Source organism: Scleropages formosus, chromosome 3 (assembly GCF_900964775.1).
Source record: "Scleropages formosus chromosome 3, fSclFor1.1, whole genome shotgun sequence".
Taxonomy (NCBI): Eukaryota; Metazoa; Chordata; class Actinopteri; order Osteoglossiformes; family Osteoglossidae; genus Scleropages; species Scleropages formosus.
Genome location: NC_041808.1, coordinates 29,140,127 through 29,163,181, shown reverse-complemented (window position 1 = coordinate 29,163,181; position 23,055 = coordinate 29,140,127). Strand labels below are relative to the sequence as shown.

At 45.4% G+C, this 23,055-nt stretch overlaps 3 protein-coding genes across 3 annotated transcripts; all 3 read left to right on the top strand.

Moving 5' to 3' along the window:
• The first annotated feature begins 627 nt into the window (after positions 1-627).
• On the top strand, positions 628-6,425 carry ddx47 (DEAD (Asp-Glu-Ala-Asp) box polypeptide 47). The gene is made up of 12 exons (XM_018738457.1): positions 628-769; positions 1,311-1,404; positions 1,616-1,804; positions 2,014-2,085; positions 2,447-2,565; positions 2,693-2,764; positions 4,054-4,170; positions 4,501-4,647; positions 5,054-5,191; positions 5,430-5,500; positions 5,767-5,896; positions 6,055-6,425. Exons 1-12 carry the CDS (start codon positions 656-658, stop codon positions 6,199-6,201), a joined length of 1,410 nt encoding a protein of 469 aa, XP_018593973.1. The 5' UTR covers positions 628-655; the 3' UTR covers positions 6,202-6,425.
• A 559-nt stretch (positions 6,426-6,984) lies between these two features.
• Positions 6,985-15,587, top strand: tom1 (target of myb1 membrane trafficking protein). The gene is made up of 16 exons (XM_018738454.2): positions 6,985-7,129; positions 9,216-9,300; positions 9,639-9,717; positions 9,844-9,993; positions 10,209-10,343; positions 10,487-10,618; positions 11,015-11,131; positions 11,247-11,380; positions 11,500-11,539; positions 11,661-11,805; positions 11,899-11,971; positions 12,168-12,249; positions 12,795-12,863; positions 13,930-13,989; positions 14,221-14,260; positions 14,429-15,587. The coding sequence occupies exons 1-16, from the start codon at positions 7,078-7,080 to the stop codon at positions 14,548-14,550; spliced, it is 1,515 nt and encodes a 504-aa protein (XP_018593970.2). The 5' UTR covers positions 6,985-7,077; the 3' UTR covers positions 14,551-15,587.
• Positions 15,588-16,099: 512 nt separating this feature from the next.
• On the top strand, positions 16,100-22,285 carry gcat (glycine C-acetyltransferase). The gene is made up of 9 exons (XM_018738459.2): positions 16,100-16,390; positions 16,987-17,117; positions 18,544-18,645; positions 18,841-18,987; positions 20,098-20,252; positions 20,564-20,646; positions 20,950-21,121; positions 21,369-21,490; positions 21,773-22,285. Exons 1-9 carry the CDS (start codon positions 16,174-16,176, stop codon positions 21,922-21,924), a joined length of 1,281 nt encoding a protein of 426 aa, XP_018593975.2. The 5' UTR covers positions 16,100-16,173; the 3' UTR covers positions 21,925-22,285.
• Positions 22,286-23,055: the final 770 nt, after the last annotated feature.

Sequence of the window (23,055 nt, the reverse complement as noted above, 5' to 3'; positions counted from 1 at the left end):
CCAGGATAGGCTCCAGACTACCGCAACCCTAAAACAAATAAGAAATTAACAGAAGTAAGAGAGATGAATAAAGGCAATAATGAAATGGCTAAAGCAATACCAGAAATTATTGAATATACACACACTGACTAAAGCCACTTGGCCCAAGCGGGGCCACGGCAAGCCGGAGCCTAACCCGGCAACACAGGGCGTAAAGCTGGAGGGGGAGGGGACACACCTAGGATGGAATGCCAGTCTGCTACAAGGCACCCCAAGTGGGACTCAAACCCCAGACCCACCAGAGAGCAGACAAAGGTCATACCCACCGCACCACCACCACCACCCTGTGTTGCCAGGTTAGGCTCCGGTTCGCCATAACCTTGTTTGGGACAAGCGGTCTCAGTCAATGTGTGTGTGTGTATATTTGCATGTGTGTAATTGACTGTGGTGTGTGTGTGGCTTCTATCCTTTGGGAATGTCAGATAGGTCCTGGATAGACTATTATACTGAGATTTGCGGTCAGCTCCATCCATCCACGGCACTAGATGGCGCTATTCTACTGACACCAAACAACGATACACGCGAAGACCACAGAAGAAGAGGTCGCGCAAAGCGGTTGGTTAGTGACGCGCTTGCGCAGTGCAAACCGACCGAGAACACGTTGAGCCGGAGGAAAATGGCACAGGAGAAGGAGGTGAGCGGGAATGGAGCAGTCGGGACAGAGGAAAGCTTTGAGGATTTCAGCGGAAATGAAACCGAGAAGGAGAGTCAAAAGAGCTTCAAAGACCTGGTAAGAGTTGATAAGAGGGAGTAAACTGTAATGCATTCATTGGCATATGTGATGAAAGCGTCGCGAGACGCGCCGGCTCGTGATGATGTCACATCATTGATGTGCGTATAGATGTAGAGCGATTACCGCTCAAATAGTTCATTCAAATAACAGTTCATACGAATGTTAGGGGGTGTCATTACATTTTAAATTAAATGAAATTTTGTAATTGTATTGGAGCTTCTTCTTGTCAGTTTGTTGTGGGAGAAGGTAAGCACAACGTCCTGAGGCTGAGCACGTGATTACATTTGCTCTTTTCGCGTCATTTACTTAGGAAACTAATAAGTGCATTATTTACATATTTATTCAGGATATGTTCCGAAGTCATTCCTTTACATGCCAAGTTCGGTGCTTTTGGAACAGTCCGGGTCACTTCAGTTAGATCTTCGAAAGCTGATGTGTTGTTGAAAAGCATGCCTTCGCCGTCAATCACTGTGTACCGTTTGGGTATCAGAAGGCATGAATCTGACTGCTGTGTGTTGACTTCTTAATGTGTTTTTAGGGGGTGACGGAGGTCCTCTGCGAAGCCTGCGAACAGCTTGGATGGAAGAACCCCACAAAGATCCAGGTGGAGGCGATACCCGTAGCCCTGGAAGGTGAGCGTGAGGAAGGTGACGTAGGATAGCGCACCACATTATTAGAAGTATCCATGTGTATCCACTACGCATTAATATCGGAATTTTTAGGACTGCTGTACCTCCCTGATCCGGTTCCTTCCTTCCAGCATATTGGCCGTTGGAGTTCTGCGGTGCTGTTAATGCATGATCAGCACTGCACAGTGCGTTTAGCTCTCTGGCTTCCCCTCAGGACGGGATGTTATCGGACTGGCCGAGACCGGCTCGGGGAAGACGGGAGCATTTGCCCTCCCGATCCTGCAGTCGCTCCTCTCCTCTCCCCAGCGGCTCCACTCGCTGATTCTAACCCCCACCCGTGAGCTCGCCTTCCAGGTCGCTGAGCAGTTTGAAGCCCTGGGCTCCAGCATTGGCGTCAAGTGTGGTATGCTTCCCGTGGGGCAACAGGAGTTGTTTGGGTTGGGATAAGGACAGAAAACGAGTTTACAGGAGAATAAAACAAATGTGTATTGGAGCTAAATAGGTCAAAAGGACAGTACTGGGCTGGGAGACCAGAATGAGCTGCGGAGGAACATGAGATTTGGAGGCGTATGTAAGGCTAACTTGGCTTCTGTGTGTTTCTCCCTGTTTAAGCTGTAATCGTAGGAGGGATTGACATGATGTCCCAGTCCCTTGCTCTGGCCAAGAAACCCCACGTTGTCATCGGTGAGCGGCTTTATTCCTTGCAAAATCTGTCGCTATGTAACAGTGTTCGCCATACAGTTCAGCTCTTCCTGTATGTGCAGACAACCTCAGAAGTTGTCATATTGTGTGCGTGTGTGTGTGTGTGTGTGTGTGTATACATGTGATAATGTGACAGGAGTTCGGTTTTCCAGATGATAATTGTTCCCCTTTCGAGCTGAGCAGTTTGCACATGTTAATTTATTGTACTAGCAGTAGGTTTCTGCAGATTGTCTGTGTATTGGAACCCCTTCGTTTGCTGCCAGTGCAGCGTGCTTTCTCTGTCTTTGGGTTGCCGGAAAGATAGCTGGGTTTTATCTTGACTGTGTTTATTTGTTCCATTCAGCCACACCTGGAAGGCTTATAGATCACCTGGAGAACACCAAAGGATTTTGTCTGCGTGCTCTGAAATTCCTGGTGATGGATGAGGCAGACAGAATCCTCAATATGGACTTTGAGACAGAGGTCTGTTGGTGAAATGTAGCTATGTGCAGTTACGGGAAAAATCATGCTCAAAAACAGTTGTAAACACATGTAGTAGGTGAACTGCAGACCACTCAACTCAGACTGCCTCTTCCTTTCACTTTATCAGGTTGACAAAATCCTGAAGGTGATTCCCAGAGACAGGCGCACGTTCCTCTTCTCTGCCACCATGACGAAAAAGGTATGACTTTTGGAGTCTGTCTTTCTGATCAAGACGCTTTATGTTTCTATACTTGCAAACATAGTTGGAACCCGAAGACTGCCACTCCAAAGTCACTTATACTCCTACATCACAATCAATAAAAGCTTAATGCCTTGAATAAGTTTTATTAGTAAGGATCATAGCTTAAGTAATGATTAAGGATTATTAATAATGATTAAGTTTCTCAGAAATGTATGAACACCAGATCAAGCTATAAGCAATGTGGAACTGAGCTGAATGAAGATGTTCCCATACTCCTGTGCTGGTTGAGTGTGCTCTAATGCTGTCTATCAGCTCAACAGATAAACATATATCACGTTCAGTTTGCTACAATGAAAAATTTTTAAGAAACTGATTAGATGTACAATTACAGGCAGTCCCTGGGTTACAAACGTCCAACTTCCATAATAGTACAACCCGTAGTTACGAACCACCCTCTGTAAAGCCTACTGTATTCTAAATTTGAGTTACATACAATGATTCGTAATAACAAACACATGCTGCTGTGCACACATCAAAACATTGTGCGTCTACAGCAGTTCGTCGGCTCGTGGGCACGTGAGCCCAAGGTAGGGCAAAGACTTTGTTCTTTTCAGTCGTACTGTCACACCCGTGACCTCGCCCTGATCATCCGCACCTGCCTGAAATCAGATCAGCAGGGTATAAAGAAGCCGCACCTGCACACCCTGGTTGCGGAATCTCGTTTGAGAAACCTGTCTTGTCTCTTCAGCGCTCTCGAGTAAACCCACGACCTGTCCTTCCAATACCCTCGTTCTCCTTAATCTCCCGTTGAGACATTTGACTAACTGACGTTAGCCATGAACCGTACCTGACTGTTCTGATTTACGTACAAATTCGACTTAGACAGACTTAGGAACAGAACTCATTCGTAATCCAGCGACTACCTGTAAAAATATACTTTTGTTCTAGTTACACAACTCCCTTGTTTGTGTATTTTCCTCTGTACTGACTATAAAGATGAAAGCTACCAGCAACAGTTATTGAGGTCGTTAAATGACTTTAAGCTGATTTCTGGTTGTCTACAACCTTTACCTTTATTTAATGTGACCTGCCCCAGCAAAGTACCAATTGTATAAATAGGTGAAACTGAGTTTCTTTGAATGAAAGAATCAGTTATGCAAAGTACTGGTAATAATAATACTGGTAGTAGTAGTAGTAATGTGGAGTTATTTTGTCATTTTCTTTCTTTTCCATCACTGTGACTTAGTTGATATAAAAATAACCCAAGGTAATTTTCATTAATGCAGGTTCAGAAACTACAGAGGGCTGCTTTGAAGGACCCTGTTAAGTGTGCTGTATCAACCAAGTATACCACTGTTGAGAAACTGCAACAGTACTACATCTTCATTCCCTCGAAATACAAGGTACGCTGGGCTGTTGGATGTTTCTGTGGCTCCTCCTTTGTTAAGGTCTCCTGTTCACGTAGCTTGTGCTGAGACACTCTCTATACCCTAGTATGCTCAGTGTCGAGATCACTTCTGGGTATGCAGTTCCTGGAGTTCAGCTGCTGCAGTAGAAGGTGTTTCCAGTATTTCAAATGTGCTCTGTAGTATAACTTTGTTTTGTAAGACTGTTACAGTTTTCATTGTCCTTGTCTCTTTTATTTGTCCAGTGACAAGTAGAATTTTTTTAGAATTTTCACTGCACAGGCTCTTAAATTGAGAGTTTATCTCTTCCTCTTCGTCTCCCCTCAGGACTGTTACCTGGTGTCGATATTGAACGAACTAGCCGGGAACTCCTTCATGATCTTCTGCAGCACCTGCAATAATGCCCAGAGGGTGGCGCTCATGTTGAGGAACCTGGGCATCACTGCCATCCCCCTTCATGGGCAGATGAGCCAGGTGAATAGGAAACACACTTCTGCACAAGCAAGCCTGTGCATGGTAGTGGACGACACCGAGCTAGAAAATCTCCACCCAGTGCCGTTCACGTGTCAAGCATGAACACACTTTCATCTCTTCATTGTGTGTATTGAGTGAGCTGTGTCTTTTCAGAGAGTTGCTGAACTGGTTGTAGATGTTTGTGTGCGTTTGTCAAGCGCTTATTTGAAATGGAATGAGTGACAATCAAAGCCTCAGTGAAATTATTTGCATAGCTATCACACAGTCCCAGCTGAGCATGATCTTATATTTTAATTTAGTTAAGGATTATGCTTATTCATTTAGTACTGTATTTAATATTATTACTTTCAGTTGGTTGTAATGAGACAGTCATTTTTAATACGACACTTCTCTCCGCTGCCCCCAGAACAAACGCCTTGGAGCACTGAACAAGTTCAAGTCGAAATCGCGCTCTGTCCTGCTGGCTACAGATGTGGCATCTCGTGGCCTTGACATCCCACACGTTGACTGCGTCATCAACTACGACATCCCCACTCACTCCAAGGTAGCTGCCCTCTCGCACTTTATCTCTCCTCTTTTTGTTTGCATTTTTGGTGTCTGACCAGCAGTCAGATGTAGGCCCTGCATATCACCCTGCTTTGTTGCCTGTCGTACTAACAGCCTTCAACTTAAAAGTCCACATCATTAATAGTCCCTCTACATGCTGCTCATTTTGTCCAAGTTCAAGTTTACCTGGTGCCTCAATTGACCATGTTTGTATTTCTTTTTTCTTATTGTTCTAGGATTACATCCACAGGGTGGGTCGGACAGCAAGAGCAGGTCGTTCTGGGAAATCAATAACTTTTGTCACACAGTGAGTTTGCCTCTTTTTTTTTTATTTTTAAACTGCATGGGTGTCTAAGGACCCATTAGTATTACCTCGATTGCTCTTTTTCTTCTTGCTTGTTTTATTGTATCCATCTTTTGTTCCTCCATCTTATTCACTGATAGGTTCTAGGAATGAATGCTAACACTGCGTACCTGATGTATTTAAAACGTCAAGGTTTATTACACTTATGTTTCCACATCCTGTGAGCATCAGCCACCTGAAGCCTTTCTTTTTTTTACCTGAACATACAGATACGATGTGGAGCTCTTCCAGCGAATCGAAAGTCTGATAGGGAAAAAACTGCCTGCTTTTCCCACACAAGAGGAGGAAGTGATGATGCTGGTGGAGAGAGTCAGCGAGGCCCAGAGGTTTGCCAGAATGGTAAGTCCCTACTTTCTTCATTCATTGTACATGTGAGCTCTTCATATCTCAACTCCCAATGTCATTGTAAGAGAATAAGATTTCCAACGTCCTTCAGTTGTAATAGTTATGGTTGTGCAAAGGCAAGTGATGCATCATGGGTATTTTTCCACCCTCAGGAACTCAGAGAACAAGGAGAACAGAGGAAAAGGCCCAGAGGAGCAGATGGAGATTTGGATGACACTGAACAGTCAAGTGGTGTCAGAAAGAAAGTGAAAGGAGGAAAAGGCGGAGAGAGAAAGAAAGGGGCTGTTAGGGGGCGCTAGAGACGTACGAAATCACTGCAGAATAATTTGTGTATATATTTGAATACATAGCCATTCTTCCTCTCCCTCTGACACACAAAGGAACAATAGATTTTTAATCTCCTGCTAAACTTGCCTTTGAAAATTACTGACCAGAGCTTCTTGAAATTGAATACGGCAGCAAGCAACACCAGTTCCATTTTTTTTTTTCTAGTGCCCAAGGTCTTTTTCAAGGTTGACAGATTCAGACACTGATTCTTGTTTTCATTTAACCACCATAATGTTCCTTTGAGTCCGGGTATTTATTGTGCAGCTGTAATCAAGCTGACGAAAAAGCAGCAAAAATTTTGTAATAAATTCAAGTAATGAACCGTTTTGTGTTTGAATGTAATCATTTTCTGCGTTGGTGGTGAATCGTTTGGATGCGAAGGTGTGAACAATCAATGGCTTCATCTTCTCATGTCATGTGGGGCTGACAGCAGCGGACTGAATGAATCCTATCTACAGCATCAATCATTTTGTACTGGAAAAAGCAGAACCCAGAAGAGAACCAGCATTTTGTCGTCTGCCATTGTACAAAGCAGGTGGATAATTCAGTATTTCTCTTCACTAGTGTGCAAAGTGCAGACACACACACGGAACTGCTAACTGCTCCCTATTTACATACAAAATGTCGCTTTTAAAGCAGTCGCCAAATCCCTCCCGCAGCAAGTTCGGCTTTGGGGACACATGACATTCGCAGCAACTTGTCCTCCCTGAAGCGGGTGTTTCTCTCCTCCCCCTTACACGTCCTTGCGCGTTCACGCACAAGCCGGACGCGCGCATCCGTCCGCAGCCGATCGCCGGCGAGCTTCCCGGGGCGGAAAGGAGACGAAGGGGAGAGAGTTGCGGGGCGATATGGAGCTTCTGATCGGCAGCCCGTTTGACAGCCCGGTGGGGCAGCGAATCGGTAAATCACTGTTATTCAATCATTCAATATTGCTCTGCGTGTATTGCGGTGCGCTGCCGTCCGTGTCGTGTGATCAGCGGGAGTTACTGTAGCGTTTAGTCTACGTCGTGTTCACAGCGTCTCCAGCGGTAGACACAAGAAGTTGGCAGAGAGAGAGAGAGTAAAGCGCAAGGAAAACGAGGTGAAAACGAGGTGAAACCGGATCTGCGCTGGACGCGGCCGGGCTGTCAGTGACAGTGTCACTCTGAAAAGGACACTCATGTGGCGCTGATGTTATTACCTGGGTGACAGGTGTGACACGACTCCGCGGTCACTTCTCTCTGTGCTGCTTGTCTGTCCTCTTCTTAGCTCCCTCTAAAAATCAAAGGGTCTGTACTAGGGTGCATTTTCACCCCCCCGACCTCTCTTTTCAAAGTACTGTAATATCTCAGTGCAGTTTTTTTTTTAATACTTTGCTTGCTGCCATCTCAAGTGCAGTATATTTAAATTTACATTTATTCATTTAGCAGACACTTAAGTTAGGGGCAGCTGGTGATATAGTGGTAAAGACTGCTGTCTTTGGACCCAAAGTCACAGGTTCGGTTCCTACTTCCAGCTGTTGTACCTCTGAGCAAGGTACTTGCCCTAATTGTTCCAGTAAAATGACCCACCTGTATAATAAATGGGTCAATAATTGTGATAGTGTCAGCTGAATGAATAGATGTGATGTAAACAAAAACATCTGGCAGGGAATAACAGTAAATAATGGTAGGTGACTACAGGACATCAAAGCTTAAATGTTGCTGTGATTTCACTTTCTTTCTTGACGTGTGGTAATTGTGGTTAAATGATATTTCAAAAGGACTTAATTCAGATCATGTCAATGACTTGTGGATAAGAGTAAAGAGCAGCACACATGCTGCCAGTGTGAGGGCAGGGCAGGGCAGGGCAGGACAAGACACACACACACACACACACACACACACTGTCTGAAAACCACTTGCCCCAAGTAGGATAGTCCAAATTGTGTCAGCTTGTTGAGTGAGTGCCAATTATTTACATTTTTAAATTGATTTCAAAGGTTAAGTAAGTGTCTTGAGGGGTGCGGTACCATGGTGGGTTTGGCCTATGCCTGCTTTGTGGTGGGTCTGGGGTTCGAGTCCCGCTTCGGGTGTCTTGCGACAGGCTGGCGTCCCATCCTGGGTGTGTCCCTTCCCCCTCCAGCCTTGTGCCCCGTGTTGGCGGGGTAGGCTCCGGCTTGCTGCAACCCCCGCTTGGGACAAGTGGTTTCAGACAATGTGTGTGTGTGTGTGCGCGCTTAAGTAAGTAGATAAACACTATGTATCACATGTTGTATGCTTGTGAGAGCATTTGTGAAATGTCTGGTATGTAAGAGTTATGAGAAAGCTGAAGGAGTGCACGTAAACAGCCATACAGTTTTAGAGTCATTAATGAAGGCAAACTGCCTTGGTATTTTGTGTTATGATACCTAATGTTGGGGGGGTGGGGGCACAGTGGCACAGTGGGTTTGACCTGTGTCTGCTCTCTGATGGGTCTGGGGTTCGAGTCCCACTTGGGGTGCCTTGCAGTGGACTGGCGTCCCGTCCTGGGTGCGTCCCCTCCCCCTCCAGCCTTGTGCCCTGTGTTGCCGGGTTAGGCTCTGGCTCGTCGCGACCCCGTTGGGGAGAAGCGGCTTCACTCAGTCTGTATGTGTACCAAATGTTAACCTTGGAAGTGACTCTTAATTTTAACAGGAGGGATTCTGTGGTATTTTAGCGTAAACGGGTGCAAATGTTTGCTATTGAAACTCCTGGCAATTAGGTCTGATTTTTGAGAATTCACTTCAAGAAGGGTTTTCCAGGAACGTTATCTTTGTAATGTGGGGGAAGACTGATCATTTCTGCTCAGTCTGCTGCTAAGACATGACCTGAAAACCCTTGGTCTAAATCCATAACCGCTTGTGTAATTCCTGAAGAATGTAAGTGGTATTCTACCCAAAACGGGATTTTTGTGGCAGTGGAACTAGTGCAGCAAGTCTGGGGCCAGATGAGGACATGCAAAAGTATAGATTTCTTGAAAACCGGTCTTGCGCTGCTTTTGTTGTTAGAACAAGCTACGAACTCCACCCTCGAGTCTGAGGACTGGGCTTTAAACATGGAGATCTGCGACATCGTCAATGAAACCGAAGAGGGGTATGAAATATACGTTATTTTGTCCCACTTGATTTCTAGACATTTATTTTGGATGCACCATCAGTAGCTTGGATCTGCACTTGATTTTTCTCCATTTGTATATTTTTTTCAAAATCTCTCCAGGATATATTTGTTTTTAAATATGACATATACTGTTGTTACTGATTTTTTTATTTTTTTTTTTTTTAATAAACCAGAATGTGAATTAATCGTAATTTTTTTTAGACTTGCATTCATTAATTATAAAAGCGAAAGTAAATTATTTTGTTCTCCTGACATCGCTCTCCTCGCATCACTTGTGGCTATCAAGATCTGCATTGTGTTTTTTGCCGTTTAAGACCTAAGGATGCCGTGAAAGCGATAAAGAAAAGGATTGTGGGTAACAAGAATTTCAAAGAAGTCATGCTGACACTGACGGCAAGTATTTCCTCTGCTTGTCCGTCCGCCTGTTTAGTCTTCTTCTCCCTTTCTTTCACGATGCTGTTCACACGGACGGTTAACCGCTGTCAGCGAGCTGTGCTTTGTTGGCTCTTTGTCCCTCAGGTGCTGGAGGCATGTGTGAAGAATTGCGGACACAGGTTTCACGTGCTGGTGTCCGCGCGAGAGTTTGTGGAGGGGGTATTAGTTCAGGCCGTAATGCCCAAGAACAACCCGCCAATGGTGGTGCACGACAGGGTTCTGGCCCTCATACAGGTGCGTGGAGATGTTCTGAGGCCTGCGTGGCTCTTTCTGCAAGTGTGCGTACAGCAGAAGGACACAGCCCTGTAGGATCATGTCTATTCGGGCATCGGTAGAAGATATCCCAAGATATCCCATAATGCAGTGCAGAGCTGTTTGTTTTGCGCGCTGTGTCCCGGCAACCGGTCAGTTTGGTTTCCGCCCTAAGGCTGCCTCTCCCCACTATTTAGGCGTGGGCCGACGCCTTCCGCAGTTCCGCGTCTCTGACGGGTGTGGTCTCCGTGTATGAGGACCTGAGGCGGAAAGGGGTGAAGTTTCCCATGAGCACCTTGAACAGCGCATCCCCGATTCACACCCCGCATAGGGTAGGGTGACACGCCTCCATGTGCTCTGCTGTAAATATTTCCACTCATTACCTCACTCCACACACTCAGCACACCTCTGCGCACTGGGCTGGGACTATGCTGTGCTCTGCTGCTTGCCACCAACACCCTGCTGTGTTTCAAAGACCGTTCCGGAAGGCAGATCATCTGTCTCTGTGTCTGCTGCGGCCCCGGATCCCCGCGATGCCCCCGTGTCACCCCGGCATCCTATTTCACCGTCCAGAAAAGAGGGTTCCCTTCCGTTCTCTCCTGATCAGGTGATGCAGAGGCGGGAGTGGAGCTCAGCGCTATCACTTACACGCGACCAGAGCAATGCTTTAGGCAGCGCCTTTCTTTACACGGACGAAAACACGAAGTGCTTGCGTTTATGTCCGTTGTATGGTTTGCACAGCAAAGTCTTCATTTACCCTTAGAGAATTCACTAAGCAATGCTGCACACACACAGTCTGCGTTCTATTTTTTCTTATTGCTTTTGTTAATACATTTTACCTGTGAGGGACTGGTATCCCATCCAAGGTGTACCCCCCCCCGCCAGGCCTTACACCCACTGTTTCCCAGATTGGCTCCAGACCGCTGTTACCCTGAGAAGGACAAGCGGTTAACACAAGTTAGTGAAAAATACATAATATTTAAAAAGTAAATGTTTGTGTCAGGTGGAACTGTTGAGAGCTGATCTGGAAGTGGTTCGGGGGAACATGGCGCTGATGTCGGAAATGATGAACCAGCTGGAACCGGGTCGGGTCCAGCCATCAGACACCGAGCTGCTGCAGGTCTGTGTTCGTTTCGTCACCAAAGAGGTCAGTTCTGCTGCTGGGTGACAAGTGACAAGTCCGCTCTTATTCACCGCGTTCCCTCGGTCGGTGCTCCCTGTCTTTCTGTCAGTAGCAGCTGTACTCGGTGTGCCTGAACATGCAGGGCCGTTTGCTGAAGCTCATCCCCGTAGCCAGTGACGAGAAGCTGATGGAAGAGCTGCTGGTGCTCAATGACGAGCTAAACGGTGCCTTTGCCCGCTACAATGGGTATGCTTCTCCTTCTGTCCAGAGCAGAGCTCACACACTCAACTGTAGTCACACCTTGACCAGGAGAATATACCCACTTCCACTTCTGACCTCTTTGCGGATTTTGTTTTTTCCATCAGCTTCCAGAGACGTCTCAGCGGACAGAGTCCTGCTGAACAAGTGAGGGGAAGAAGAAAAAAAAAAAAAAAATCAGGCCTTTACTGTGGTGAATTTCATTCAGCTTCTAACAATTTATTTAGTTTTACATTTACAGTCTTCCATAAATTTCTCTAATTACAAGACCCCTTCAGCTACCTACACCAACCTTGTGGACCTCGGTCCTGTACCCCAAGCTTTGCATCAGCAGGAACACGCTGCTGTTTCCACCCAGCAGCTCGAAGGACGGTCGGCCATCAGCATGCTTTCCCACCAAATGACCAGCCTTAGTAAGTTATCTTACTTTTCCTGGGCAGTTTGGTTTTTAATCATGCTTCGGATATTTTTAACTGTCCTTTTCTCATTGTCCGCCTTTCTCGTAGGTGCCGGGCACGATGACGGGCGTGCCGTGTTTACTCAGGCCGGGAATGGCTCGTTGCCCAAACGCACCGAGAGGTACTCTTTCGGTTGTGAGAATCATTAACCGTTACCTGTTAACTGTTCTGAAGTGAAGAGCAGAGCCGGGTGGATCTGCAGGGATGAGGTGAAGTACGAGGGATTCACTGCTGGTGAATCCCTAGTCGTACCGCAGAAATCTGCGGCTGATTGTTCTTCCTCACGGTTCCCTTTTCCGCCAAAATGTGTGTTGCAGTGTGCGGTACATAGTCCCAGACGAACGGACTGGGGAGAGGTTGGCCGAAGGTCTGGACAGCGCTGTGCGAAATTCTGGAGCGGTCAGTACTGCGGTGGATCATCGTAATGAATGAATTCAGGAAATCTAGAGCACTAACTAAAGCGCAGCAGAGCCGGTTGTCTCAATGACGTGTAAAATTCCTGCAAGAAAATACAGTATGACGCAGTAGCACAGCGGGTGCTGCTCACGCTTCGCCGTGCCTGAACTGTGCGCTCACGTGTAAATTTGAATCCTCAGTCTGTACAGAGTTCGCACGCTCTCCATGCGTTTGCGCGTTTCCTCTGAATGCTTTGGTTTCCTCTCATAGTCGAAAGACATCCGTTTCAGGTGAATTGGTGATTAAATTGCTTGTCGTGAGTGAAGGTGCATGTGATTACCATGCGATGGGCTGGCGCCCCATCCAGGGTGTACCCTGTCTCACAGCCTATACTTCTGGGATAGGCTTGTGCATATTGTTCTTGTACCCACGCGGCGTTATGGAAACTGTAAGGGTATGCGTGCATCACTGTGCATTTGTTTATGATTGTCTCTCACTATGACGCGATGTTGCCTATAAGTCGATAAACTCTGTCTGTCTGTCTCAAGGACGATACCCAAGAGTCCACAGTCCTCGGGTCCTCCCCTAACTTTGACTGGATGGTGGCGAAGGGAATGGTGGGTATCATTATCTACCATTGCGTTACATGTGACCTGTGCCCATCAGATTTTGCATGACCTCTCACTCTTGACTGTTGAGCTCTAGGAGCATAGTGTGAGCCAAACTAAACTGATGTTTCAAACATAACAGAACTGGTTGTGACGTCGTTTATGTTGACATACCAGATTTTTTTGCTTTACATGGCACATCTTTGCGGTGTGTACGTGAGTAGTTTTTAGTTAAGACAAGTTTTTTTATTTTTGTTTGCTCAAGAAGACGTGTTTTTAAAGAGTCTCCTAAGCTACATGCTACAATGCTGAGTCCAAATGCACCTCATAGAGGACACTGAGCAATTTTAAAAAATGCCATATGTTTTGGGGTGGGGCTTGGACAACTTCCCAGAAATCTTAAAAGTATAGACAAAAGTCTGTTTTTGAAAAAGAGTACTCTTATAATGGTTATTCTGTGTGGACAGTACAGATGACCACATGCTATTTTTGATCACACACACACACACACGCACACACACACATTGACTGAAACCGCTTGTCCCAAGTGGGGTCGCGGCGAACCAGAGCCTAGCCCGACAACACAAGACGCAAGACTGGAGGGGGAGGGGACACACCCAGGATGGGACGCCAGTCCATCACACCCCAAGCAGGACTCAAACCCTAGACCTGCCAGAGAGCAGGACCCAGCCAAGCCTGCTACGATCACACACACACACACACACACACATTTTCAGAACCGCTTGTCCCTTACGGGGTCACGGGAAACCGGAGCCTACCCGGTAACACAGGGCGTAAGGCCAGAGGGGGAGGGGACACACCCAGGACGGGACGCCAGTCCGTCGCAAGGCACCCCAAGCAGGACTCGAACCCCAGACCCACCGGAGAGCAGGACTGTGGTCCAACCCACTGCGCCACCGCGCCCCCCTACACGATCAACACAGAAAAATGCCATATCATTTTGTGTGCTTTGTTTATTAGCTGGTATATCTCCCTTTCTTGGATCTTCTGTTGGGTTTATGGCCTCATGTAGATTTAAATTTAATCCTATCATCCCCCATCTTCAATCTCTCAGATTCCTGTAAGTCAAGCAAATGCTATGGAAGACATTGAGAAGTGGCTTGCTGACAATGTGGTGAGGCTTTCTTCACCTACTTTTATTTTATTGTTCCAATACACTATCATTTTACTTTTCTATAGATGCCTTAATAACCTACTGCGTTGTAGTTCATAGTTAGACCCATTTATACCAGTAGATTTTCACAGAAGTGACTGAAATAAGTAGTACTTTGACTGTAATTCTTTTGCTTAATCGGTCTGTCTGCTTGGAATTAGAGTTTAAGTGGTAACGGTGGCTTTTATTCAGGAGGAATGTACAACTGACAATGAGGGCGTGACCAGTGAAGGTGAGTTTTCATTTGTCTGTTTGCATCACCTACCATCATCCTCCTTCTAAGTATGTGGGTAATGTAAGTGTAAGTTTCCAGCATCTAATTTCCCAAGAATTACATGTTCTGTTGTCTCTAACACCTATAATATGGAACGTTAAAGTGGAGCTGTTTTCTCTCTCCCAGAGTTTGACAGGTTTCTGGAGGAGAGAGCAAAGGCTGGGGAGCGCCTCCCGCCCCTCAGCGGGGCCGTGCTGGACACGGGGCGCCCTCAGCAACAGCCGCACGACCAGCTTTTCACACGCTGACTGAGCGATTGTGAGAAGTGTGGCAGGGCAAGAGGCGAAAACAGGGCGGCAACAATATATTCAACTATATAACCAACAATATATTCGCAAACGCAGACATATACTGAGCAGTTAGCGGACACCTGCACATTTAAAAAAAAAAAGAATCATTTTGTTTGTTCAACGATGGCCAGAGTTGTTTTGAAGACTTATAACCGTTTCTAAGCTAATAAACTCACCAATAACAAAAGAGTGCAGAGAGTCCTAAAGAATAACATTAAAACTGGATCACTATGAAATTCAGACAGCTCAATAGAGTAAAATTGGGGAAATAAAAAGGTCAGTCAATTGTTGGAAAAAACACTGCCGCCTCCCGATGTGCAAAAGGAATAAAAAGTTAAATTTGAATACTGTACTGTAGTACTCAGTCTTTTCCACAAGAAGGCGGAATGGTGAAAGAAAAATATTCTACTAGGTTGTTTTTTATGTGAACGAAGGTATTTCTGAATAGGGATTTGCACTATTGTTTTGACTGCTGCATTTATAGCTATTCTTTAGTTATTCTGATTTTATCAAGTGAAGGTTTGATTTTCTATTTTATAATAAGCCTGGAGTTACACGAATAAGTCTGTGAGATGATAATATGCCACAAAAATCACTTTATGTGTGCTACATTTCCGCAAAATTATGTACGTTGTTATTTGAAAGTCCTTATTATGGGAAATGAATCTATTTATTGAGTACTGAATATATTAATCCACTAAATTGAGGTTAGTCAGGCGTATTATTATTTTATGCATTTGTAGTATGTAAATTATTTTTCTGACTGTAAAAGTGTTTAATATTAACCGCGTCACTGCTGTTTTCCAATGATGATTAAACTTGAAATTAAATTAAAAATTAAATTGTGATGTTTATTCTTTAGAAATGGATGCGCATGACCAAAAAGTCGGTGTATTTCTACAGGGACTTCATTCATGATGGTGAAACTATGGAGGCAATACGGTATTTTCTGCTACTGTGTCATCTAGTTTACGCCTCCACAATCGTAGGGGGGGCTTTAAAGAACGGTGAACGCTAACACAATAATAAAACACAATAATAAAACAGTGCTTGTGGGTATAAAGCGTGTGTTTAAGCAGTAGCTCGAGGCAATTATTACTTTTGGTCAGTCAGTGTCCCGGAATTTCAGATTCTTCTTGTTGTTTCAAAAAACAACGACGTAACAAGTGTGTAATCGGTTTATTTATGCATTCGTGTTTTCACAAACCCGATCTTCAAATAGATTTGGGATATCTGGAGAGTACAAACAACGTATTAATAAAACTTATTGAACTAAATTAGTTACTTGTCTACTCGACGTTGAAATGTCTGTGTACCCGCTGCATATTAACGTCACAGAGGTGCACAGTATTTAGAGAAATCCTGACTCCGGTTATTACTTGTTACTGTACAGCGTTTATTAACATACGCGAGTTTTGATTCGTTAGCACTGCCGTCATTTGTGCGTCTCTGGCATTTGATTGGTGAATTTGTACACGCCCCTCTCTCAGTTCCGGTGTGCGGCTGACGTTGAACACGCCCACTTGCGCGTGTCTTCCTTCTCGCGGCGATTCGCGTGTTACGGTTCCAGACTGAATCGCTATGCTTCTCCGGTCAGCTGTCAGCAAGCTCGCCAGCCCGCTGCGGGGCTCCTTCTGTCTCTCCGCCGCAACAAATGGACTTTACTCCTCTTTAGCTCAGGTTCGAGCTGTTCTGGAGGGCGAACTTGAGTCGATAAGAGCGGGCGGGACGTGGAAAGGGGAGAGAGTAATCACGTCCAAGCAGGGTCCGCACATCAACGTGGACGGCAGCCGTGGGGGTGAGCGTGAGGACGTGGCCGTGCGTGGGCAGTAGGTTTGCCTCTAGAGAGACACGAGGCAGAGGGCTTGTCGTTTAGAAACGTTTTTGCCTGCAATCTCAACTGGCTGGATCTGTCTGTCTGATAACGAGACATTTTTTTTAGTCCCTTCTGAGTGATGAACTATGTATGTATGTGACCATAGTTTCTTCTGCAAAATGTATATTCATAACAGCTGAGCTGGAGCAGTGTGTGTGTGTGGAGCTGGATTCAGTTTACTGAGCTCGTGGGATGTGCAACAGTTTATGTTCAACTTGAGCTGCAGTTAGTGGGCTAGCAGTCACTCCTTTATTTTTTTTCTTTCCTCCTCTCTGTCTCTCTCTTCTGTTCATGAGAGTGTGTGCATGTGTGTGTTCCTCTTTCTGACTCTGTGTCTGCATATGATGGATGATGGATGATGTTCCCATGACAGCTCCCCAGTGGTGAAGGGCACCGGTCCCGGTGTGCCACGCTGTCAGTCATCGGAGCATCTCGTGCTCCGTTTGCAGCAGGTCGCTCTGTCTGTGTGCGGCGCTCTCCTCGCTCCCCTCTCACTGCTCATCCGCTCTTCCTTTCAGACATACTCAACTTCTGTGCCAATAACTACCTGGGTCTGTCCAGTCACCCCGAAGTGGTGCAGGCAGGTGTCGAGGCCTTGCGGGAGTACGGCGCCGGCCTCAGCTCTGTGAGGTTCATCTGTGGGACGCAGGTAAATGACGAGTGAAGTCGTGTCTCAGCATTTTATCATATCGGACCTGTGATTAACTGAGATTGCGTCAAGTATGGAGTGTATCTTGGCCCGTATGCGTGACAGTCTAATCCATGGGGGACGGTCATTTCATACCGCAGGATTAGTTAGTTATTCAAGCTGTACTCCTGTAGCGCTGTATCGTACCTCAATATTGCTCAGTTGTTACGCCATACATTTGACATCCCTGCGCTACTGCGTTTTAAAACAAAGCAATTGTTCAACAATAAAATATAAATGAGTAAAAAAGGGTCAGAGCTGTACCGTGACGTCTTGGCAGTTTATTTTTGCTACTTGCCTGGCGCGGTGACGGCAGCGTCGAAGTTTGGAGCGAGTCGGCGCAGCGGTGGAAAGTTCCAGAACTGCTTGCAAATCAGCCACCGAGTGGGAATCCGCGTTAATAATGACACCACCTTCTAGAGATTTTCGTTAAGCGTTCCAGAAATGGGACTACAGGAATGTGGACTTCTCTCGCTGCACCTCAGCATATGCAGAACGGACTTACACACTGGCCAAAGCTAGAAACCCCACAGAACTGTGCGCACATTGGTAGTGACAACAGTTCCCCCAGATGGTTGCTCTGTAACGTGCATAACCCCTGACTGCAAACTGAAACCCATAATGGGCATCTTAGCAAATCTCTGCATTACAGCAATAGCAGCAGGTAGCATTAAGCTTTGTAGAAAACATGAACTTGAGCAGTAGTGCATCATATGCAATACATACCTTTGTAATTTTGAGTTTATAAATGTGGCACAGAGATAAAAGGTGCTGCCTCTAAACTCGGGAGGGTGCAGGTTCACATCCCACCTCCTGCTGTAGTACCCTCGTGCTTGGTACTTGCCCAAAACCACTCGCGTGAAAATGACCAAGTCGCTTTGGACAGAAAGGTTCAGCTAAATAAACGTAAATGTGTATTTGTGGAGGAGCCGTCAATCGCTGGTCAGCGTGTCTGAGCAGTGTATGAAGTTTCCTCATGATGAGGCGCAGTAAAGTGTGCGTTTCCTACACTAACAGCACAGTCTAGATGGGACGTTACAATTCTGATCCTGCGGTAAGGTACCGTTGGGCATTTGACAACGTGCCTGTGTAATAGGTGGTTTCACTTTGCGTAGGCAGATTAATTTCTTCATCTGAATCATTAACGTGTTGAAAGTCCTACTTCGTATAACACATAACTACAGTATTTAGTGATGCCTAAATCTCCACTCAGTCATCATATGGGCCCGAGTAAAAGTTTTCACGCCTTGTATGTTTGGCACCCCTGGTCTAAAGTCCACATGCAGCCGGTCGACTTCTGAGCCGCTGCAGGTGTTCGACTGGCCTTGTGAACGTGAAACTGAAAGGTTTACGTTACGTATTCGAGAACTGTGTCCATCTCTTCCAGGACCTGCACAAGAGGCTGGAGCAGAAGGTGGCTCAGTTCCATGAGCGAGAGGACGCCATCCTCTATGCTAGCTGTTTTGACGCTAACGCTGGGCTCTTTGAGGTAATGGAGCCGTTACTGTAGCTCTCTCCAGAATCACGCTTTCCCTTGTTTTTGTTCGTTTCGGTGCAAGGTTCACACCTTTAGCTTAGCCGCAACTGTTTTGTTTGCCTCCGGCTGTGTTGACTAGTTTCTGTGTTTCGCGTAGCCACGGAGTGTGCACTTCTGAGGGAGTCGACCTCTCGCGCTTCCTCTCAGGTCCTTCTGGGGCCAGATGATGCTGTTCTGTCTGATGAGCTGAACCATGCTTCCATCATTGACGGGATCCGGCTGTGCCGTGCGAAGAGGCTGCGCTACCGACATATGGATCTCAATGACTTGGAGAACAAGTTAAAAGAAGCCCAGGTAATAAAACCATAACACTCACACAGACACACTTTCTGAACCGCTTGTCCCATACGGGGTCGCGGGGAACCGGAGCCTAACCCGGCAACTCAGGGCGTAAGGCTGGAGGGGGAGGGGACACACCCAGGATGGGACGCCAGTCCGTCGCAAGGCACCCCAAGCGGGACTCGAACCCCAGACCCACCGGAGAGCAGGACCTGGTCCAACCCACTGCGCCGCCACCACGCCCCCCCTAAAACCATAACGGTAACCACAAAATCTTGAATAAGTAAGTAACAAAGACCAAAATTCCTCCACTGCTCCAGGTAAACTTTGTCATCATATTTATTGCAGTTGCACTAGTACTGTTACACGATTGTTAGTGAATATGTCCATCATACTGTTTGTACAGTACCAGCAGTTTTTACTGTATTGCCTCTATCCATCAGTAATGGCACACCTGCTTCTTATTAGTGTTGGACTGCCCTGATTACCCGAAATTAACAAATGCATCTCACACAACTTGGAAGTTATAAATAAACTAGGTTTTTGTTGCTCGTGTCCTATTCAGCCCTCTTAGCCTTTATGTGCAGATGTATGCTTTGCTGAAAATATATGTGTGCAGTTTTATGCAAAAGTTTGGGCACCGCTGGCCAGATTACATCTTCATAATTTTCCACATCTTTTCATAAACCTTTGCACATGCCGAAATTACTGTTTTCTTTGTTCCTATGTTTTACGTTCAAGAAATAAAAAGTAACTCTGCAATAACATTTGCAAATGTGTTGTTTTTTAACACACTGTTTCCTGCAGCAGTTCTTTACTACTTTTCACTTACAAAATTAACTAAATATGTAACTTAGCCAGGGGTGCCCAAACTTTTGCATAAAACTGTGTATTGTTGTGGGTCAACATGTCTGCTGTGCAAACAAATTTCTGGAAATCCCATTTCAAGTCAAAGTGCAGGTAATCTCTGAATATTAAAGCGCAGCACAAAATTACATGCTCTTTACAGGAGTATGGAGACTGATGCTGAAACAAACTTTGAAAAAATGCTGCAAAACAGGTCAGCCGGTGGTTTCCTGAAGGTACCATCCTCAGCCAGTGTTTGTACTCTCCTTTGCCCCACAGTCCTGTCGTCTGCGACTCATTGCCACAGACGGCGTGTTCTCCATGGACGGGGACGTTGCGCCTCTGAGAGAAATCTGTGACCTTGCTGAGCGATATGGAGCCATGGTTTTTATCGACGAGTGCCACGCCACGGGTTTCATGGGTCCTCGAGGCCGGTGAGTATGGAGTGGATGCGCCAGAGATGATTCGTCGTGGAAAATATTCCTTTTGAGTTTTGATCATTATTGTGAACAGCGTAGAAGTCTTGTGCTCTGTTGATTAATTATAGCTGGCTGATTTACATTCTTTATAGAATGTATTATCTTATAGGTATGATATAGCTACTGCACATATTAATTTTAATCTGTGTATGATGTATAAGTAAAACAGAGTAGTACATGTGACTGAATTTGACAACATGTGGTGTAACATTTATTTTGTATGGCGGTGCTTGATGTCCACTTTGACTTGAGTGACCTCTTTGCAGGGGCACAGATGAGCTACTGGGAGTGATGGACAAGGTGCACATTGTCAACTCCACCCTAGGGAAGGCGCTAGGGGGTGCAGCTGGTGAGTCTCAGCAGTTGTACTTTGAAATAATATTTTTTTTTTGTAGCAGAAGTACCCATGTGTACTGTCTGTTCATTTTAAAATAACTTAAATTTACATTTAGCTGCTCCTTTTCTGCAAAGCAACTTACAGTTATGTACCATTTATACACCTGGGTAATTTTTACTGGACAATTCAGGTTAAGTACCTTTTTCAAGGCTACTACAGCAGGAGGTGGGATTTGAACCTGCAGCCTCTGAGCTCAAAGGCAGAAGTTCAAATAATATCCAAAATGAATTTACTATGTCTCTCACTCTCCTCCAGGTGGGTACACAGTTGGTCCTAAACCTTTAATTGATCTGTTGAGGCAACGGTCGCGTCCTTATCTCTTCTCAAACTCCCTGCCTCCCCCGGTTGTGGGCTGCTCCACCCGTGCCATCGAACTACTGCTCAAGTCGAATGAGATTGCCCAGAGTATGGCTGCCAAGACCAAGAGGTTAGAGCATGTGGAAGCTTTTTTTTTTTTTTTTTGTTTTTACTTGATTATATTTTTCTGACATAGCAGAAAAGCCCTTTGTTTTGTTTTGTTCCACACTAGGCCAACTGCTGTATTATGTGTATTTTAGATATTTTCAGTAATAACTTGCTAGGAATTCTACTGTACAAAACTCTGACTTTCCTAAAAGTTTGTTTTGTGTGTGTGTTTGTTTTGTATGTGAACATTCTCTCCCCACCTGGTTCAGATTCAGAGATTCCATGACTCGGGCTGGCTTTACTATCTCTGGCTCAAACCATCCCATCTGTCCAGTGATGCTTGGGGATGCACGTCTTGCCTCGTTGATGGCCGACGACATGCTGAAGCTGGGTGAGAGCTGGGCAGCCATTCGGTTGACTAGTCCATTAATGCATGTGGACAGGCATTATCACGATATTGTCACAGTCAGACGTAGATGACAGATTCTAAACACAGAATACAGTAAACCCTGCTTTGAAGAAGGTTGAATAAAGGATCATATTTTACCCCTAGCTCCCTTCCGAGGATGCTGTGTAACTATTGGTGTGACAGCACTGAATTACTCTTAGTGCCATGAGTGTGTGCGGTTGCTGGACAAATATTTACTTTTTTTCCCCCCTCTCCACCTTCCAGGAGTATATGTAATCGGCTTCTCCTATCCAGTGGTTCCGAAGGGGAAAGCTCGAATCAGAGTCCAAATCTCAGCAGCTCATTCTGACCAGGATATCGACCGCTGCGTTGATGCCTTCACACAAATTGGGAGAAAGCATGGAGTCATTTCCTGAGCAGACTTGTAGGAAATATAGGATGACTGACAGAATGTACAAGTTACTTAAACAAGAGTTTGTCCAGCATTGAGTGTTACCAATCTGAATAGGTCAGTTGCAAGGAATCACCTCTCCCAAAAATGTATATTTTTCCTGACGCTAGCTTTTCTAAAAAAAAAAAGTTAGTCTGATTTCTAAGGAAGAATAAAGATTTGTAATGACATTGCTTTATTTTAGAATGCTATTCATTACATTGATCTTATTGTCCATTTTATTCTCTACTGTTGATGAAGGTTTTTTGTTTTGCACAAAAGATTGAGTATCATTTGTTGCTTAAACAAAGCTTCTTTCTGAAGCTGGTTGCCATATTTGACCCAGATAAACAGCTGGGCAAATTTACTAGAGCACTTTAGAGAAAGTACTTTCTGAGGGCTACTGTAACAGTGGCAGGAAGTGACACTTGATCCAGCAACTTGGTGGTGCTGCATAGGTTGTTGCTTTCTATTGTGGAAACAAAGTGGCACAATGAGAGAACTGTGGAATGGCCATCACTGGGACAGCTTCTAAGAGGAATGTGTGTCTGAATAGAGTTCAGCCAGCTAATATTCCACAAAATAATAGTTCTATTGCTATTTTTTTCTTATACATTTTCTAGAACAAACCTGATTTTTCCATACAAAGTACAAGAATACATCTGTGACACAGGGCCTCTTGTTTTCTGTTCTCGTTGATATAATACATTAATATTTATAAAGGAGGGGGGTGTGGTGGCGCAGTGGGTTGGACTGGGTCCTGCTCCCCAGTGGGTCTGGGGTTCGAGTCCCTCTTGGGGTGCCCTGCCACCAACTGGCGTCCCGTCCTGGATGTGTCCCCTCCCGCTCCAGCCTTACGCCCTCTGTTGCCGGGTTAGGCTCCGGCTCCCTGCGACCCCCTATGGGACAAGTGGGTCAGACGATTTATTTATTAAGAGAGCATTATTGTAGTGCCTAAATATACTTTGTTTATAATAAAGTATTTATTTGTTAAATTAATAAAATCTCAACTTGAGTGAGCTGGTTACTTCCATAGCTACAGTCCATGGCATAAAGAGACGATATTGGTTACGGGCCCATAACCACTCTGAGATATTAGTATACCTGATTTTAATGC

What these genes read in the sequence shown, in the direction of transcription:
- tom1 (XM_018738454.2), top strand. Translation starts at nt 7,078, where the DNA reads ATGGAGCTTCTGATCGGCAGCCCGTTTGACAGCCCGGTGGGGCAGCGA. An exon ending in AAGTCATGCTGACACTGACG is followed by an intron (nt 9,718 to 9,843) that starts GCAAGTATTTCC and finishes TTTGTCCCTCAG; the next exon opens with GTGCTGGAGGCATGTGTGAA. An exon ending in CCACCAAATGACCAGCCTTA is followed by an intron (nt 11,806 to 11,898) that starts GTAAGTTATCTT and finishes CCTTTCTCGTAG; the next exon opens with GTGCCGGGCACGATGACGGG.
- gcat (XM_018738459.2), top strand. Translation starts at nt 16,174, where the DNA reads ATGCTTCTCCGGTCAGCTGTCAGCAAGCTCGCCAGCCCGCTGCGGGGC. An exon ending in CGTGGACGGCAGCCGTGGGG is followed by an intron (nt 16,391 to 16,986) that starts GTGAGCGTGAGG and finishes TCTTCCTTTCAG; the next exon opens with ACATACTCAACTTCTGTGCC. An exon ending in TTCATGGGTCCTCGAGGCCG is followed by an intron (nt 20,253 to 20,563) that starts GTGAGTATGGAG and finishes ACCTCTTTGCAG; the next exon opens with GGGCACAGATGAGCTACTGG.
- ddx47 (XM_018738457.1), top strand. Translation starts at nt 656, where the DNA reads ATGGCACAGGAGAAGGAGGTGAGCGGGAATGGAGCAGTCGGGACAGAG. An exon ending in AAAAGAGCTTCAAAGACCTG is followed by an intron (nt 770 to 1,310) that starts GTAAGAGTTGAT and finishes ATGTGTTTTTAG; the next exon opens with GGGGTGACGGAGGTCCTCTG. An exon ending in CAGCATTGGCGTCAAGTGTG is followed by an intron (nt 1,805 to 2,013) that starts GTATGCTTCCCG and finishes TCCCTGTTTAAG; the next exon opens with CTGTAATCGTAGGAGGGATT.